We start from the raw sequence: 17,347 nt of genomic DNA on the forward strand, positions 1-17,347 counted from the left end.
TCCATCAGACAAGTCACAAGTGCAATTAATTTGTGACATTTATTTTCTAGTTGTGCTTTCACTAATATAAAACTAGTACTTGTAACATTTTTTTCAGTGAAAATGAGTCAATTGAATAAAAATTTCTCAATAAAACCACTGTCTTAGCCGGGCGGTGGTGGCGCACGCCTTTAATCCCAGCACTCGGGAGGCAGAGCCAGGCGGATCGCTGTGAGTTCGAGGCCAGCCTGGGCTACCAAGTGAGCTCCAGGAAAGGCGCAAAACTACACAGAGAAACCCTGTCTCGAAAAACCAAAAAAAAAAAAAACCACTGTCTTGCAAAAACGTTTGTTATTGTTGATTTTGTGTGTGTGTGTGTGTGTGTGTGTGTGTGTGTTAAAGAAATTAGCAAGCCATTCTATGTTTCTATATTGCCACTTAGCAGAGACCAAAGCAGGTTTCTGAACAAGAGCAGAACATATGTATTTTGGACACTAAACAAGCTAGTATTTAAATGTAATGAAGGGAATGTCACAAACATGCTATAAGGCATAGAAAATTACAAAAGACTAGCATAAAAGCTAAGAAGCAGACATCAGACCATTAAAATTTGACAAATTAAGTAAACATATAAACAACAAAAATCACAAATTATAAATGATATATCAAAGAGTCTGTATTTTAAGCCTAGATGAAAGTAAATATTTTAACAAAACCAAGATTTTAGGATTTGTCAGAACAGATGAGATCAACTAGAAAAACAAAACCCACAGAAAAGAGATTGTGATAGACTGAATGCAAACTAAATCATAGACCCAAAGGTGAAAGTACTGGACCCACATTTGAAACAATTTTCATGGTTTAGGGGATGTACCTAGTGCCTCAGGGATGGTACACAAGTGCTAGACACCACTCAGGTGACATCCTTAGTCGTCATCTTCTGAGACAAGATCTCACTAAAAGTTACCTAGGCAGGCCCTAAACTTGCAATCCTCAGGCCTTAGCTTCTTAAGTAACTGGAATTACAGGAATGAACCACGTGGGCTAGCTTAAAAAGAACATTTTCTTTGAAAAAAAGAGAGTTCAGGAACTATTTAAGTAACTTGTGACTACATTTGTCAGTGTTATAATCCATTTAGTGGTACTCTATAACCTTAAAATCCAATACCATTTTTTTACTAGTATTTCAGTGTTTATAATGAAATATTGAGTCGGATTATGTAGAGTTTGGTGAAGTTAAGCAGCACATACCTTACTGAACTGTAGGTCAGATTTCTTTGAAAATCCACTATAACAAAGACAGTGACAATGTTTAAGGAGCACTTAATATTGGCAAAATATTTTTTCATAAATACTATCATATATACTGATCACTACATTAATGATACAAAAAAAAATGGGCACCAACCCAAACCTAAAACAAAATCTCTAGTCAGTCTGATAGTTTTACAATCTCACAGTAAATTATAACTATCACAGTTAAAATCTAAGTTATATCAATAATATAGGAGGAAGAATTAAACACTGTAAAAGGTATAGTTATGCAGCAAAGTAATTTTTTTCTTACTGAATAGGGCCAGAGTGAATTTAAATGTGAATGAATAGTCTCACAGCCTATAAATGGATATTTATAACAAGAATCAGCTTTTAAAAATATTGCAAACAAGAATTATTAGTTAATACAGTTATTTCAGTTCACTCACACCCTGTACTTCATTAAGCAATGCATTTTTTGCACACTTAGCTTTAGTTATAACTAGGTTCTATAAATAAAAATCCTAAGATGTTTATATCTTACAGATTTCTCTCTGAATGTCACACTGTACTGTTTCATACTTTTGACACTTCATAATATGACACTTTATGACATAATAAGGTACTGAAATGCTCTATGTCATATAACTTAAATGTGACCATTGCTAACAATTATTAGTAATTATTTTCTACTAGAAAGTTATGTTATTCAAATGTCTCCATAAAACCTTTTTCATACTGTGCAAGCCAATTTAGTTGTTTCTGTCAAAAATCCTCATGTCTCAATTTATGAATATACCTGCTATTCAGAGACTCCTTTAATTTTCTTGTAGACTTCATGCTATCATTTGGGTTGTACCTCTTATTAATTTGGCTTATCAAGGATTCTGCTGCATCAGTAAATCCTTTCCCTTTTGACTTTTCTCTCTGAAACAATTATAAGTTAATTTAAAACTACTAGTTAACTTTCAAGGGAAAATAAAGGCTGAAAGAAAGTTTAGGAAATCTGTTTTTCCAGAGACCTACAAAAAAAATGAGAGGTCATATTTAAAGTCTGGGCTTTAGACAGCAGTCAAAGCCATTCCATACACAGAGAGCTATGCTGAGTGCTTGGTACATATTTTTTAAAGTTATTATATATGAAAATAAAATACTTCAGGGGAAAAAGACAGTTATTTGAAAAGATCAGTAAAACTGGCAACCTTCCAGCAAACTAAGGAATAAAACAAAAAAGATATAAATTGCGAACACCAATAATGAAGAGGCCATCACTTTTAATCACAAGCACATTAGGACAATAATTGAGGAAAATATATAAGCTCATGTCTATAACTCTGGTAACAAACGAGCTAATTCCTTGAATGATACATTTTTTTTTTAAACTCAGGCAAGGAGAAATGGGATATTTGAAAACACCTATATTTATGGATCCAATCAATGACTAACTTTACTAAACAAAAGGCACCAGATTCAGGTGGGTTTACTAGTGAGTTAATTTAAGAAAGAAATTATATCAAATTCTCCCTAATATATCCTAGAAGGCACGAACCAAAAACATTACAAAACAGGAAAACTAGCCAGATAGCTCATCAAATCGAATAATGTGAGAAAAGACTTGAATGCCAGAAACAAGCAGTACTTACTCCTGGTATGCAAGGCCATGTCAACTTTTAAAATCCAGTGCCTACCATCTCTCACCTCAGACAGTCTGAGGGAAAAGTCCTATCAACAGACCAACAGATGCACATGAAGCATCTTACAAGATGATGATTTAAAAAAAAAAAAAAAACCTCAGCAAACTAATATAAAGGAATTTCCACCCCTAGATAAAATACACACACTCTAGTGTGCATATAAAACATCTTCCTGGAAGGAAGGCTCATGTGTGGAAAGGTTAGCCCCAGCTAGTGACACTACTGAGAGAGGTCACTGGATCACCACTGTGTTACAATGGATTACTTTATTGATACATTCACAGTTGAATGGGTTAGGGGTAGGGGATGCCTTGATGGAAAAAGTAAATCACCTAGGGATCAACCTTTGATGGGTATAACTTGTCCTCAGCCCCCTTCCTCCTCCTGCCTTCCTTTCTCTCTACTTCTTGGCCACTATGAGGTGAGTATCTTTGTACCACCATGTGCTGTCTGCCAAAAGGCCACAGACTGAGTCTTTTAAACTATGAAGCAAAATAAGCCTTTACAAGTCTTTTCTTCAGGTATTCAGATCATAGTGACAGAAAAGCTAACATCTATTTAAAATAATTATGGAAGCTGAGAGATGACTCTGTAGTTAAGAGCACTAGCTGCTCTTTCTGAGGGCCTGGGTTCAGTTCCATGCATGCACATGGCAGCTCACAACCATCTATAATTCTAGTTCTAAGGATTACAACCTTTTTCTGATCTCCAAGGACAGTGCATGTATATGGTCACATACATACATGCAGGCAAAACATTTAACATATTTTTTTAAAACTTCAAAATTATATAAAAAAAAAACTATCATCACACTTAAGGGTGAGAAACTAGATCCTTCTTTAATAAGATGTGAAGTATTTTGCCTTTCATCACTTGTTTTTAAAAATCATACTGGAAGCCTAGGTAACTCAATAATAAGCAAAGAAAGAATTAAAACTTCATAAATAATATTTACAAAACTCCTAAAAATATATAATAAAAATCATAAAAATTAACAAACAACAGTAAGGTTGCAAGATGCAAAATTAAAACAAAAGTCAATCACTTTCACATGAACCAGCAATTTTCACTAGCAACCTTAAAAATGAAATGATTGTATACATCTACACAAGAGAAAAACTACACAACTCTGATAAAATAAATCAAAGGAAATCCAAAAGATATTCCACATACATGTTATAGAGCATTGTCAAAGTTGAGACTTAACTTTATGGTTTTAATGCAATCCCGGTAACCTATTTTGTGTTAGAAATAAACTCTACCTCAAAAGCTAATGATAGCCAATAGGCAACAGGAAGAACTGAGATTGCTTTATTTTCACATTGCTTTATTTCCAGACTCTAAAAGTTGCAATCAAGACAGAACTGGAATGCCAACACAGGCAAAATATCAATACCACAGAATCAAGAACCTAGAATTAGATTCCCCTCAACACACAAATAGAGTGAACAAAAGAACAAAAAACAGTTCAGTGGAGAATTAGACAGTCTTTTCACTATGTCAGGTCCAAAAGAAACTGGCTAACTGTGGTGCCTATTAGCATATCAAAGCCCATGCTAGCCTCCAAGCTCACTCAGTACTTGTGGTTGTTCTTAGCTATTCTCACCCCATCCCTTACCCTAAAACACTGACCTTTAGGCCATGCACTCTCTTGGCTCTCCTCTTTTGCCTCTCTGCTCTCTTTAGTCTTCTCTTCTTTTAAAGCCATGTTTGTTCTACCACTTTCTCTTTCTGCTCTGGACATTTCCAGATGCCTCTGGCTGTATTCTCTCTTATATCAAAAATAAAAACCTTCCCCTCAACCATATTTTAGAGAAGTCAGTCATGTCCTCCCTATATACAATGATACAATGTGGTATCATTAATACTAGAATACACTGAACAAGCATATAGCAAGTAGACCTTTGCTCTTCACAGTTTAAAATACAACACAGACCTAAATGTAAACCACAAAACAACTTCAAAAAGATGTTACGTTTTTCACATTATAAATCCTTCAGAGAACTTAAAAGAATAAAAGCTATGTTTCTTCCTCATGACTTCAGAGTCTGTAATTCACAGTCCCTTTGGCCTTGTCACTTTAGGTATGGGGTGAGCTGAAAGTCATGGTGGCTACAGTGTAGCAGAGGAGTCTGTTTCATTCATGGCAACTACAGAACAAGCAAGACAAACAGAAAGAAGAGGCCAGGGTAAAATATACTTTTCAAAAACATGCCCCCAGTGATCTGCTTCCTCAAACCAAGCTTTCTAATAGTCCATTCAGTATAGATGCATCAGTGGCTTTATCCATTGGTGAAAATGACATCCTTATGATCAAATCAACTCTCAAAGATTGGATTCACTAGCTGGAAAGCCTTCAAGACCACAAGCCTTTGGGGAACACTACACTACACATAAACCCTAACAGATGCTCAGCTGGGTTTCTATGCTCTAAGAAAAAAAGAATGACTAGCACATGAAAGTTCTGTGAAGCAGTCTTAGCCTTCTACATAAAAAAATGAAGCCAACAACAACACAACTTATTTGTTTACTATTTATCATCTTAAAACAGATGTAGTGAGCAGGAAAGAGGGAACCTTCATGGACCAGGTTGCCTACATCAGATTGTCTGTAGGAGCAATTTCTTGATTAAGGACTGATATGAAAGGGCCCAGCCCACTATGGATAGTGCCAGCCTTGGGAAAGGGGGGTCTTGGGTTTATGTAAGAACACAGGCTGAGTGAGCCATGGAGAATAAGCCCTGACTTCCCTTCATAATAGACTGTAATTTGTAAACTGAATCAAATTCTTTCCTCCCCAAATTTGTTTTGGTCATGGTGTATATCACAGCAATAGAAAACAAACAAAGACAGTTGTAGGTTATACTTGCAAAGTAACACCATACACAATGGCCACTCATAGAAAAGAAGTATTATGAAAGACCAGTTCAATTTACACTTTAGAAGGATAGAGAAAAATGACTAAGAAATATAAGGTTGATTTATTCATACATACTTAACATGCTTGGTTATACCAACTCTCATTCTATGGGGCTGTGCTAGGGAGGTGAATGAGGAACTTGGGGAAGCATCTAGGAAGTGAACTAAAGGACAAGGCATTATCCATGTCAAGTCTGTAGCAATTAGTCAAGCCTCTGTTAACAGTAAGCAGTGTGTAGGAAATGAATACATCCAATACTTACCACTGGTATTTCTTTTAGTGCACATGAATTAACTTCAGAAGTCAGTTCTTTCCTCAATTTTGTACAACTTTTTGTGTTTTTTCTAGAAGGGTTTGTATCACAGATAGTAGTATTCACATCTTTTGACAATACACATGTCTTCTTATAGATGAGCGATTCTTCAGTTGTCTTATTTAGGAGTACTGATTTATAAGTAGTTTCAGATAAACTATGCCAATCACTCTGCTTAGTGTTTTCAGCACTTTTCTTTTGTGAATATTTAGGATGGTTTTGTTCTTGATTGTTGTTTCTTTCACAAACTTCTGCTCCATCTGACTTGTCACATTTGACTACATCTTTCCTGTGTTTTACCCTTTGTGTTTCTTCAGAATCATCATCAGAAACTGATTTTTGTTTAGTGCATTTTTTGTTGACACTAATATCTAATGGAGGAATGAGAGTCTTTTAGAATAAGTATACTGGTAACATCTAAACTTTGTTGTAACCAAAAGTACTTATTAGATACTTAGTGTTTCCCTGAACACTAATTGCATTAACAGGTAAGACTATTTTTACCTTGGTTAAAAGTGTGTCCTGGTAAAGCATGGGCTCTCTGGTTATTTTTGCAGAGTTTGATAGTTGTTACAGGTGTCCAACATGCCCATTTGGAATGTTCTTTATTTTTAGAGATGTCTATAATACCAGGTAATCTAGAAAAAAATAGTATTTGTTCAATATACTATTAAACACTACTGCACAACTCTTTTAGGCATGATGTGTATATATAGTTAATGCTTTTTGAGAACATTGCTAAATATGGAAAAACTTCTATACAGCATGTGAAAATTATATAATTGATAAGATTAAAAATAGTAGAAAAGTATCATTACTGTTACTACACTGCTATATACCTAAATAAATGTTGCAATCCTAACATATCTTATTGTGAATTTAAACCAAGGTAAAAATTTCCACACTAGTATTGTAAAGATCTTATGGCTGCTTCATATGGAAAGAAAAAGAACAGCCTATCAAATGATTATAAATGCTATGATTGATCTTGCATTCTAATAATAGAAATACCTTTCTTTCAAATCTGTATAATTTAATTCACCCAAAATAATATGAATACATGCTAAGTAGTCTGAAAGATTCTCTCATACTCACGCAGGCTCATCTACTTTTCCCATTGCATACACATCAGAAAAAGTGTCCTCAATTTCATCTAAATAAAACAAAACCATAGTTGTTTTGGTGGAAGAATGTGGTTGAAAGTATGAAGTGAGAATATAACCTTACATAAGCAGACATTTGAGGATAGGAACATTGATTTTGCCCTCCTCCCCCTCTGACCCCAAACTTCCCAGGATCAGAGGCTATATAGTCTATTTTATCATCATACCAACATTTCTTTATATAACGCCAGCACAGTTATTATAAACTTATTATTTTCAAATTAATGAAAGCCACTGGGGCTAAGAAGACTAGAATGGGCTCACTTGTTCTTTTTCTCCCTCACACATTTGCATGTACATACATGTATACATATAGACACACACAATTACATGCACACACACTTGTATGCACACACTTGTATAGTCACACATGCACATGTGTGCACTACATATACACACACTTTTGCAGGTGCACTCACAGTGACTAAAATTAATCTTAAATTAATCCACAAAAGTACTTACTAAAATTTTGGTCTGGGGATTCACTGGTCTCATTTTCTTTGTTTTCTACAACTTTAGTAGTTTTGCTCTGCTATAAACAGAGGAAATAAAGATGTAAACATAAATTAAGACATTGTATGAATTCAGCTTTTCAAAGACCACTAAGGATTGAAAATATAAGTTTGCCTTTGTATGAAAATTAGTATACATATTTCATGAACATTATGCACACATTCTAGACCATTCGTCGACTAATATTGAAATGCACAAAAAGTAACTTTCACTGCAGACAAAGAGGCAGAGATTCCACAAATTTGCTAATCTTGTGTCAGAGCTACTACACTTAAGACTAATGATTTCTAGATTCTCCACATATGTCTCTCCTGTTGGCACTGACTTCATACTCTATTCTCTTTTACTAAAGTTCAAAGAGCTGAAACTTATGAAGTGTTAAATCATTAAAATTTTTTGACCACTTTCCAGGTAATTCTTCTCCTGAATCAATACTTCTTTCCATAGCCACAGATTCATCCTAGATCCAGATTTAAAAAAACAAACTAACTAAACAAAAAAACCTGCCATCACTATCAGCAAAGTACATTGCCTAGCTGTAGATATTTTACCTTACCCTTAGTTGTTGTCTTTGGGATGCCAGTCATCATACAATACTCAGAACCAAGCCACAAAATCGGAAAAATAGTGACTTTATTAGTTTGTAATATATTCAAATCTTATGCCATTTATCTTTCTGCATCCACTAATTTAAGTAGCTTTTATCTTTGGGTTACGATCCTGATTCTTCATTGGGTTCTTACTACATCCTATGTGTGTATCTAAGGACACATGCTTATGCTTTAACTGTATGACAATCTTATTAATTTGTCTAATCCTATGCTAGACTTTCAGACACTTCAAGACATACTCTGTTGTGATCTCATTCTGTGTCTTCTCACAGCAGACATAGGTTTATATAATCAAGAGTGACAGAAAGTTCTTTTCTCTTAGTAATGTGTAAGTTTCAGGTACAGTGAAACAGGCACTTTAGAATTTTAATGTAAGCACAGTGGGTCATATGCCAGAAGGATCCTTTCAAAGATAACTGTTATTTAGAAAAACATATCACTTTCTAAATAAATATTGTACTTGAAAAAGAAGGCAGCTCAGTATAAATTTCTGAAATAATTTGTTAAAATTTATTTTAACAAAGTATCCTTACTTTGTCTCTATTATTCCATCTATTTCTTCCATCAGATTGTCTAGATTTGAGTGACACAGCATAGTCCATTCCACTTTCTGCTGTTTTAGAAACATCAGCTTTTCCGGCATGATTTATCGCTTGCAGTGGTGCCCTGCTTCTTCTTCGGGGCGTTGCTAAAAGAACAAAGACAGCAGCTATTTTCCCTCTTGTTACAGAGGTAACTTTCAGGTGAGGAAGTTGAAAGATGAAGGGTCTCAGGATATTTCCCAGGCTTCTGGCTTAAGTGACTAAATGGACACTATGCCATTTAGCAAAAAGAGAAAAAGAAAATCATCAGGAAGGATTCAAATCTGAAACTACTCATTTGAGAAAATCTGTCATGAACAGGGCTGTTACCCAATGGGCAACTAGATTTTTTGGATTGGAAGGCCACTACTAAGTTGTCATCAAAGCAACAAGTAAGCCGGGCGGTGGTGGCACACCCCTTTAATCCCAGCACTTGGGAGGCAGAGCCAGGCGGATCTCTGTGAGTTCAAGGCCAGCCTGGACTAGAGTGAGTTCCAGGAAAGGTGCAAAGCTACATAGAGAAGCCCTGTCTCAAAAAAAACAAAAAACAAAAAACAAAAAAAAAAGCAACAAGTACTAGAATGTGCCAGGTACTATGTCAGTAATTCACAACATTATTTGTTGAATGCTTTTTGTGTAATTCTGTAACAAACTGATAAGGTATTTTTGTTCCATGGGTTGAAAAATAAATTGATTCTGAATTTAGCTAGAGGATATTATGTGTCAGATAAAAGCTGGTAGTGAAAAACTAAATTCAAGAAAACTGATGACTCCAACACTGTTTTTAATCACTGTTATGATGCCTCCTACTTAAATTATGATAAATCATTAACACAGAATATTAATATTTTAAGAACTATTTAAGTCAATACCTTTTCTTCTAATTAAAAGATAGTATGATTCATATTTTTATCAATTTTATATCCAGAGTTTCCCTGAACTAAAAATTCCTCCCCTAAAATACTTGCTAAAAGTCTTTTAAGAATGCATAGCACTTACATGTGTTGATTAAGAGTATTGGACTTCGCACAGTGTATCTGTCTGTATCGGGAACAATCATTGATGCTTCAGACATTTTCTTTCTGCTAGGTGTAGTTATCTTAAACCATGAGAAAAAGCCACAATAAAAACACATTCTGTTTAAACATTAAATATCCGACAATTTTATTCCAATGTTTTGCCTTGACTACATGCAAAAGGTTAAGTATTTTTAAGTAAATACAATATTGCACAAGTTTCTGTTTTAGGCTGACTTATTTAAATGGTTTTATCTTCATGTTTGATAATGACAAAAATACTGTTTTAAAATATTTATAGATCACAGTGGGCTTATACAATATAGTACCTTTATATACTAGCTGAAAATATTTTATAGATATTTAGCTAACAATTTGTGATTTCCAACATTTCATGACGATGATGTTTGCATGTATAGGTATTTAAAACTATTTTGAATACTTTCAAAATGTCAATCATTTCTCAGTATTTTCCCTCATTTACTGTCATTTAAAGTAATAGGAATTCAGAGCCACCAATTCTAATAAAGGATTGGATTGCCCCACATCACTAAACTAAAAGTAACAGAAATTGATAAGTAGAAGTAGGGAATACATGGGATACAAGTTTCAGAGAGTGACACATAAATAAGATGATTCGATGTATGAAAAAGAAAAGAACCTAAAAACTTAGGACAGTTTAAGGTTGTATTTTATGTTAGAACCACAGCAAAGATATGATTTTAAAAAGCACTAAAGTAGCTATTCTATGTATCTGCAATTTAGAATTTACAAGTGCGCTATAGATATCACTCTTGCTATGGCTATCGCTCTGTATAAATAAAATGCTGATTGGCCACAGCCAAGCAGGAAGTATAGGCGGGACAAGCAAAGAAGAGAATTCTGGGAACAGGAAGGCTGAGTCAGGAGACGCTGCTAGCTGCCGCCATGAGTACCAACCTGTAAGTTACTGGTAAGCCAAGAGCCATGTGGCAAGGCATAGATTTATAGAAATGGGTTAATTTAAGATGTAAGAACTAGATAGTTAGAAGCCTGAGCCATTAGGCCAAACAGTTTAAATAATATAAGAGTCCGTGTGTTTATTCTATAAGTGGGCTGCGGGACTGCCAGGGCTTGGCGAGACCTGGAGAGAAACTCTCCAGCTACACAAGTATACAACATAACAAACATGACTTGCTGATTAAAATTAAAATACTTGCTTCTGTTTGCATTTGTAAAAGATGGGACAAAAACTGAAATGCTAGGTCAGGGGAATACTGTATCCATTCTAGGTGCCTTTGCTCTCTTTCCTTCAGCAGTGACTGATTTGTGGTAGTTTAATAAGGTAACTCACTCAACACCATGTTTACCTCATCCTGGCTGCTTGTTCTGTCTTCCTGGTTGCTGCTGTTGTCTTGTTTTGGAGGATTTGCAAGGCTCTTTGGGAGTTTGGATTTCTCTTTTAGATGATAGTCTTCTTTGACTGAAGATGGTTGACTTTCTGGCACTAGAATCTGTTGAATTTAGGATGCAGAAAATTTGACTTTAAAAAACCTCAAGACAAATGAATATCTCAAAAATCACTATATTTTTGCAAAGCTTCTGTCCCTCTTACATTCACACTATCTTCCTTTACTAGGCATTTTCTAAATTTCACAAAATGACCCAACAAAACAATAACCTTTGCAAATAAGCTCTGCTACTCACAGTTCTAATTTTTAAAATAAATTGTAGTTTTTAATAATCCTTTATTCTATAATGAAATTATCATTAACTAAAATATTTTATTACAGAACTATTTATATTGAGACCATTTGCTTTCACATAATCACCCTCTAAAATTAGCTTTACCACTGTATTTTTATTTAGTGTTGAATAAAAATTAAATAAGTCAGAGACATACCTGTGATCCACTTGCATCAAAAAGTATATGAATAGATGTTTTGGCAACTGAAATGCCTTGTTTTCTGGTAAATTCCTAAAATTCAATTCAAAGTGATGCTATTGTCTTTCTATTTAATGCACTTATCTCTTACCCATTTTCTTCCACAATTTCCAATTATCCCCCACATCATTACTATGCATACATAAATGGTCTAACTTAAGAGCACCTCAATTTCTTAGTGCTATCCAGTCTCAAGTTTTCCATTTTGCTGCCTATGTAAAGGTCCCTTACGAATATATATCTTTGACATATTTTTTTAAGAGAGAGTTTTGTTAGGTAGTCCAGCCTGGCCTTCAACTCACAAAGATCCACCTGCCTCCTGAATATTGATGTGCATCACACCTAAGCCTGGCATGACATAAATCTTTTACATTATCCAAATTTGTTAAGAGAGTATCTCCCTAAAATGTTCCATAAACTGTCACCTTATATTTTCAGTTAAGCAGTGATGGCTTATATAGCCTTCCATAATACTATTTCTCCATAAGCTATTTCAAGTCCAATCTCCATAATCATGCTTTGCACTATAACTCTCGATGAATATTCTCCAGTTTACATAATTTTTCCATAGGTTAACTATATACTTCTATCATTTCTATAATTCTCAAAATGTTTAATATTTTGAAAATGTTTTATTTCAGTCTTGAAATACATAGTGGTAACTCATCAAATGATTTAAAGCAGCTACTGCCAGCTGATTCTGTCATTTGAGATACTTTATAAAGGCATCACCAAGAATATGACTTAATGAGCCAATAAGAACTCCACTGTACAGCTTAAAAATCACATTATTTGTTGGGTGTTCATGCACATGTGACGAAGTGCACATGTAGCAGTCAGAGGACAACTTGAGAAACTAGTCCCATCATTCCAACAAAGATGGAAACTGGGGATCAAACTTTGGTCTTCAGGCTTGGTGGCAAAATGCCTTTATCCACTGAGCCATCATGCCAGCCCTTCACAGTATAATTGTAAAGAGCTAAAATCTATGCCATTTTAAGATTTTGATAACAGAAAAAGCAATGAAACATATAGCCCCCAACAGTTTGTAAAACCATGATAATACTATTTGTTGAAGGAGATTTTAAAAGCTTACCTACCTTGTACTTATTTCCACCAAAAATTTTTTTAGCCACATTGGTGATTTCTAATGATGCATCAAAATACAAAAGTAACTCTTTCCCTTCTTTCTTACTAATTCTTACTATATTTTTCAGAGTTATAGTCAATAGCTTCTTTGATTCTTTTACTGTATATAGAAAACAACATTAATGATAATATATTAATCTCTATGATACTAGTAGGTAACTATACTTTATATATGCAGCAAACTGAATCAAAATTCAAAGTTTAAAATTGGATGTTGTTTACTCAGCACAACTACTAACTATACAAACAAATCTGTCAACTTATATTTCAGTTTCAGTGTCCTTATCTATAAGTCATATTACAATGCCCTAACTATTAAGATAGGTCCCTGGGATAGTTTCTAAGCCCTAGTGAATTCTTAAAATATTCCATGAACATGCCTGAAAAAGCTGCTTCCTTAAAGAAAATAACTTGAATTTATAATTACATTACTTCTAGCTATCACCATATATACAAAGATCTCTGTTAAATCAACACATTGACTGTTAATAACATTTTGATAAAAATTCCTGAGTATTATGGAAAAGGATGTAATCCTCATCCTCAAGGAACATTTCAACTCAATAAAAAACATCATACTTTAAGTCCCAGTTGTATGAGGTGTCCACACTTGATACTCCAAGGAAATATAGAGAGCCAACCTAGCAAATAATGAGTTTGCCTGTATTATAGAGTAAATCCCCAACATCAGCAGCAACTGTGCTCTGGCTTACCTCTGGTGAGGCTCCTATTATTAGCTGAGAAGCCTCCCCACCTGTCTCCCAGAGAATACTTTTGGGCCAAAGGAAAACAGACCACTCAAAGTAAGTAATCTTATTTCTACAATCATGTAGGCGACTCTGCAATCTGCCCTAAGGGGCAAATATTTTTGCAAAGAATAGATTTTTAAAACTCTTACCCAAATACAAAATGCCTTTCTTTTGTACATATGTGGCATTTTCCATAGTAATGGACTTTGTTGGTACTAAGAAATAGCAACTAACAAAAGTCCTGCTATGTTTCTCACCACAATAGTACAGTTAAGAATTTTAGTTCATGTGAGCCCAACCTTAAATTTTCATATTACAGAGGTAAAAACTGACGTGGCTCTAAAGACATTATTTCATGTTTTGATGAAAAATACCAATGCATTTATAATCTTTATGGGTTTTTAGTAATAATTGTTCCATGATTTTAATCTGCATTTGACTTGCTCTGTAGTTTACTGAGTATCTATTCAATGCAGTATTTTCTTCTACTACAAACCAACAGCATTACAATTATAATTTTGAATAATTCTTTGTACAAAGATTCATCTATATGAGTTGTGACCATCAATACAGTAATACAACTTTGTTTACTTTACTTTACTGATTATTTTGTTGAGATTTCTGACATTTGCTCTGATGTCCTGAACTGTATTATAATTTACTTTGCTTTTTAAAATTAGTAAACTTACTAAGATTGGAAAAAAAAACTTGTTTGGTTTCTTGCTCAGATATCAATAGGTTTGGCTTTATAACATGTCAAGATATTATTATATGATTCCAGTATGAATGTAATAAAGTGCTTCATCTGCAAAATCATTTAAAATGACTTTTAAATCCATATATAAACAAACTAATATTTAGTTTTCTCATTAATCACCATGTCATGGTAATCAAACTAGGAACAAAGAAAGGGGACAAATACAAAATACATAAGAGGTAGAACTAAGAAGAGGAGGAAAGTGGTAAGTTAGTGGGGAGAAAACAGTCAATGGCTTTAAAGGCTGACAAGATAGAGCAGATGATTGCTGCCAAGCCTGAGACCCTGAAACTCAAAAGCCTCAGCACCCACATAGTGGAAAGAGAGAACCAACTCTCAAAAGTTGTCCTCTGACCTCCATGTGCACCATGACACTCACACATGCTCCTAACCCCCTTCTACTATTAAACATGCAATAAAATTCCCCAAAGAAGAGATTTCCAAGTTTTAAAACAAAGAGTAGCTTCTTTATTTGGGGTTAAGAAAGCAGTTTTTATCATACACCATTTGTTGGGAAATAAAGAAACTCTTTAGGATAAGATTATGAGAAAAGTAGTGCTCACTCTACATTTGGAGCTCAGCTGAGAAATTTTTAAAACACTTAAAATGTAGTCACCAGTGTCAAATGTGGGGAAGACAATGTAAGAACACATGTGTGTGCGCACACACAGACACACACACATACACACACACACAAATTTTAATTAGAGGAATTAAGAATCTTGACAGTAAAAACTTTAGAGATGTACAACAGAATATAACAGAACAGAAATTAAGAAGGTAAAGAAAAATGTAATAACTATTTTTCTAAATTGGCTATGAACAGAGAAAGAACAAGAAGAAACCATAGGACCAATCCAAGCTGACTTTTTGTGGCCTTATTTATATTCTGAGGAAAGAGATATTGAGAGAATATATGAATTGCTGGAGTAAATATCTGGAAAACATGAAAGATGAACCCAGATACAAGGGGAAACACATCTCTCTAATTTCCAGACATAGAAAATGGTGAAAAGATACTTGTAGATGAAAGTGTGAAAAGCTGAAATGTACAACCATTTTTGGCTGAAAATTCATATTTTTGTGAATTACTACATAGTAGTATAAAAAAGGGAAAAACTATCTTGAAGACAGATATAAAGACTAACATAGCTACCACTGAGAGTACTAGGCAGCTAGGGAGACAGTTCCATCAGTGAAATACTTTCTGGCGAAGCACAAAGACCTGGGTTCAATACTCTAGCTATAGATATGGAGAATATTATCAAATAGCAGGTAGGCCAGAGTCTTAAGTCAGAAATGTCTACCTCTGTGTAAGATGCAGTATTTTGTTTCAGGACAATGTTTTGCTAGACCAGAAGGATTTTTTTTTAAAAAATTCATATGTCTAAAGGTATCAGAGTTCTGTGCATATACATGATCTCCAGCCCTGTGTTCCCTAGAGACATCTTTGTCATTCTGATTGTGGGCTTAGGAAGAGAAACTGCTAGAACAAATAAGACATTAAACATAAATTTACCAGTAAGATTCAGAGTTAACAAACATAAAATGTGGACTTTAAAGGAGCTGGACTATGTTCTGAGCAGCAAAAAGAGATACACAAAAATAGTTATTGAGCTCTGGTAGGCTTTTCATATCTGATTTTTCTGGCTAGGACTTCCCTGGGTGCACATGTGCCAAAATATGCTGTGCCTCCTGATTATGTACAATTATTAAGTAATATTTAAATTATTTTAAAGTGAGTTAATTCTCTAACTACCTCACTGGCTTAGATGCAAAATGCTTCCTGAAACAGGCCAGCCTTAAATACATGATCAGTTCCCCACTTACAATGTATGCTAGAGTTTGGACTAAATGGCTGGTGAACTGAGCTAGAATTTTCTATATACAATTTTCTAAATACAATGTCAATCATAAAGTGACTTGACAGGAAATAAGTACCAGTATATCACTGGAATTAAAGAAACAAAAGACTTTAGAAAAAGGCCAAAGACAATTAAGATACTATAGCTTAATAGATAGGTGATTAAAATTTAAAAAGATAATTTCAGGAGGTAATTCTGTAAAATAAATTATTTAAGATATAAATGAAAAACTGCCAAAATGTTCTATGGTATGACTATGGTTCACTGTCACTAAAACTCAGGTTGAAAATTCCTCATTCTGGCAATGCTGATGGATGGCACTCAGTGGCAGATGTTTGGCTCATGAACAGATTAATGTCTTCTCAACTTTAATGGAGTTACTATAGACAGTTATATAAAGGTGAGTTCAGGTTCCTCAAATTACTCTTGCCACATGATAGCCTGCTTTCCACCATAAGGCCCTTTGCCAGAAATTAAACAAGTACTGCTGCAGCTTGATCATGAGACACCCACCCTCCACTGCTATCAGCCAAAATTAACTTTTTCATATGTTATTTATTACATTCAGTCATGAGTATTTTGTTAAAAAATAGGAAACAGATCAAGACAAGGTATAACATGTTATGGTGAGAAAAAGGAATGTTTTTACCACTCTCCTAACACCAGAAATAAGGCAAAATGTTTATTTTCATAATTTCTATTAGCAATGCAATGGTAGTTCTTACTGCTAGAACAGTGAGGCAAGAGGATTTGACAAAATTGAAATTATTTTCTTAAAGTGATTAGATTTTAATCTGTGTATGTGTACGCACACATACATGAATAGATGTGTGGGTTATCTAGGCACAAATGCATGGCAT

The 17,347-nt window shown here is 34.3% G+C and overlaps 1 protein-coding gene across 3 annotated transcripts in view; it reads right to left on the bottom strand.

Annotated features, from left to right (window-relative positions):
* Sycp2 (synaptonemal complex protein 2) overlaps window positions 1-17,347 on the bottom strand; it is a 56,397-nt gene that overhangs the window by 20,052 nt on the left and 18,998 nt on the right. The window contains exons 15-25 of one of the 3 annotated variants that reach the window (XM_076571324.1): window positions 13,068-13,216; window positions 11,926-12,000; window positions 11,393-11,536; window positions 10,027-10,126; window positions 8,980-9,134; window positions 7,785-7,851; window positions 7,255-7,312; window positions 6,664-6,797; window positions 6,109-6,530; window positions 2,033-2,160; window positions 1,231-1,267 (exon numbers count right to left, since the gene is read on the bottom strand). In XM_076571324.1, the coding sequence (XP_076427439.1) occupies window positions 1,231-1,267; window positions 2,033-2,160; window positions 6,109-6,530; window positions 6,664-6,797; window positions 7,255-7,312; window positions 7,785-7,851; window positions 8,980-9,134; window positions 10,027-10,126; window positions 11,393-11,536; window positions 11,926-12,000; window positions 13,068-13,216 (1,469 nt within the window). Of the gene's footprint in view, window positions 1-1,230; window positions 1,268-2,032; window positions 2,161-6,108; window positions 6,531-6,663; window positions 6,798-7,254; window positions 7,313-7,784; window positions 7,855-8,979; window positions 9,135-10,026; window positions 10,127-11,392; window positions 11,537-11,925; window positions 12,001-13,067; window positions 13,217-17,347 lie in introns of all 3 variants that reach the window. The other 2 variants (XM_076571323.1, XM_076571325.1) reach the window with 2 other exon arrangements.

Source organism: Peromyscus maniculatus, chromosome 4 (genome assembly GCF_049852395.1).
Source record: "Peromyscus maniculatus bairdii isolate BWxNUB_F1_BW_parent chromosome 4, HU_Pman_BW_mat_3.1, whole genome shotgun sequence".
Lineage (NCBI taxonomy): Eukaryota > Metazoa > Chordata > Mammalia > Rodentia > Cricetidae > Peromyscus > Peromyscus maniculatus.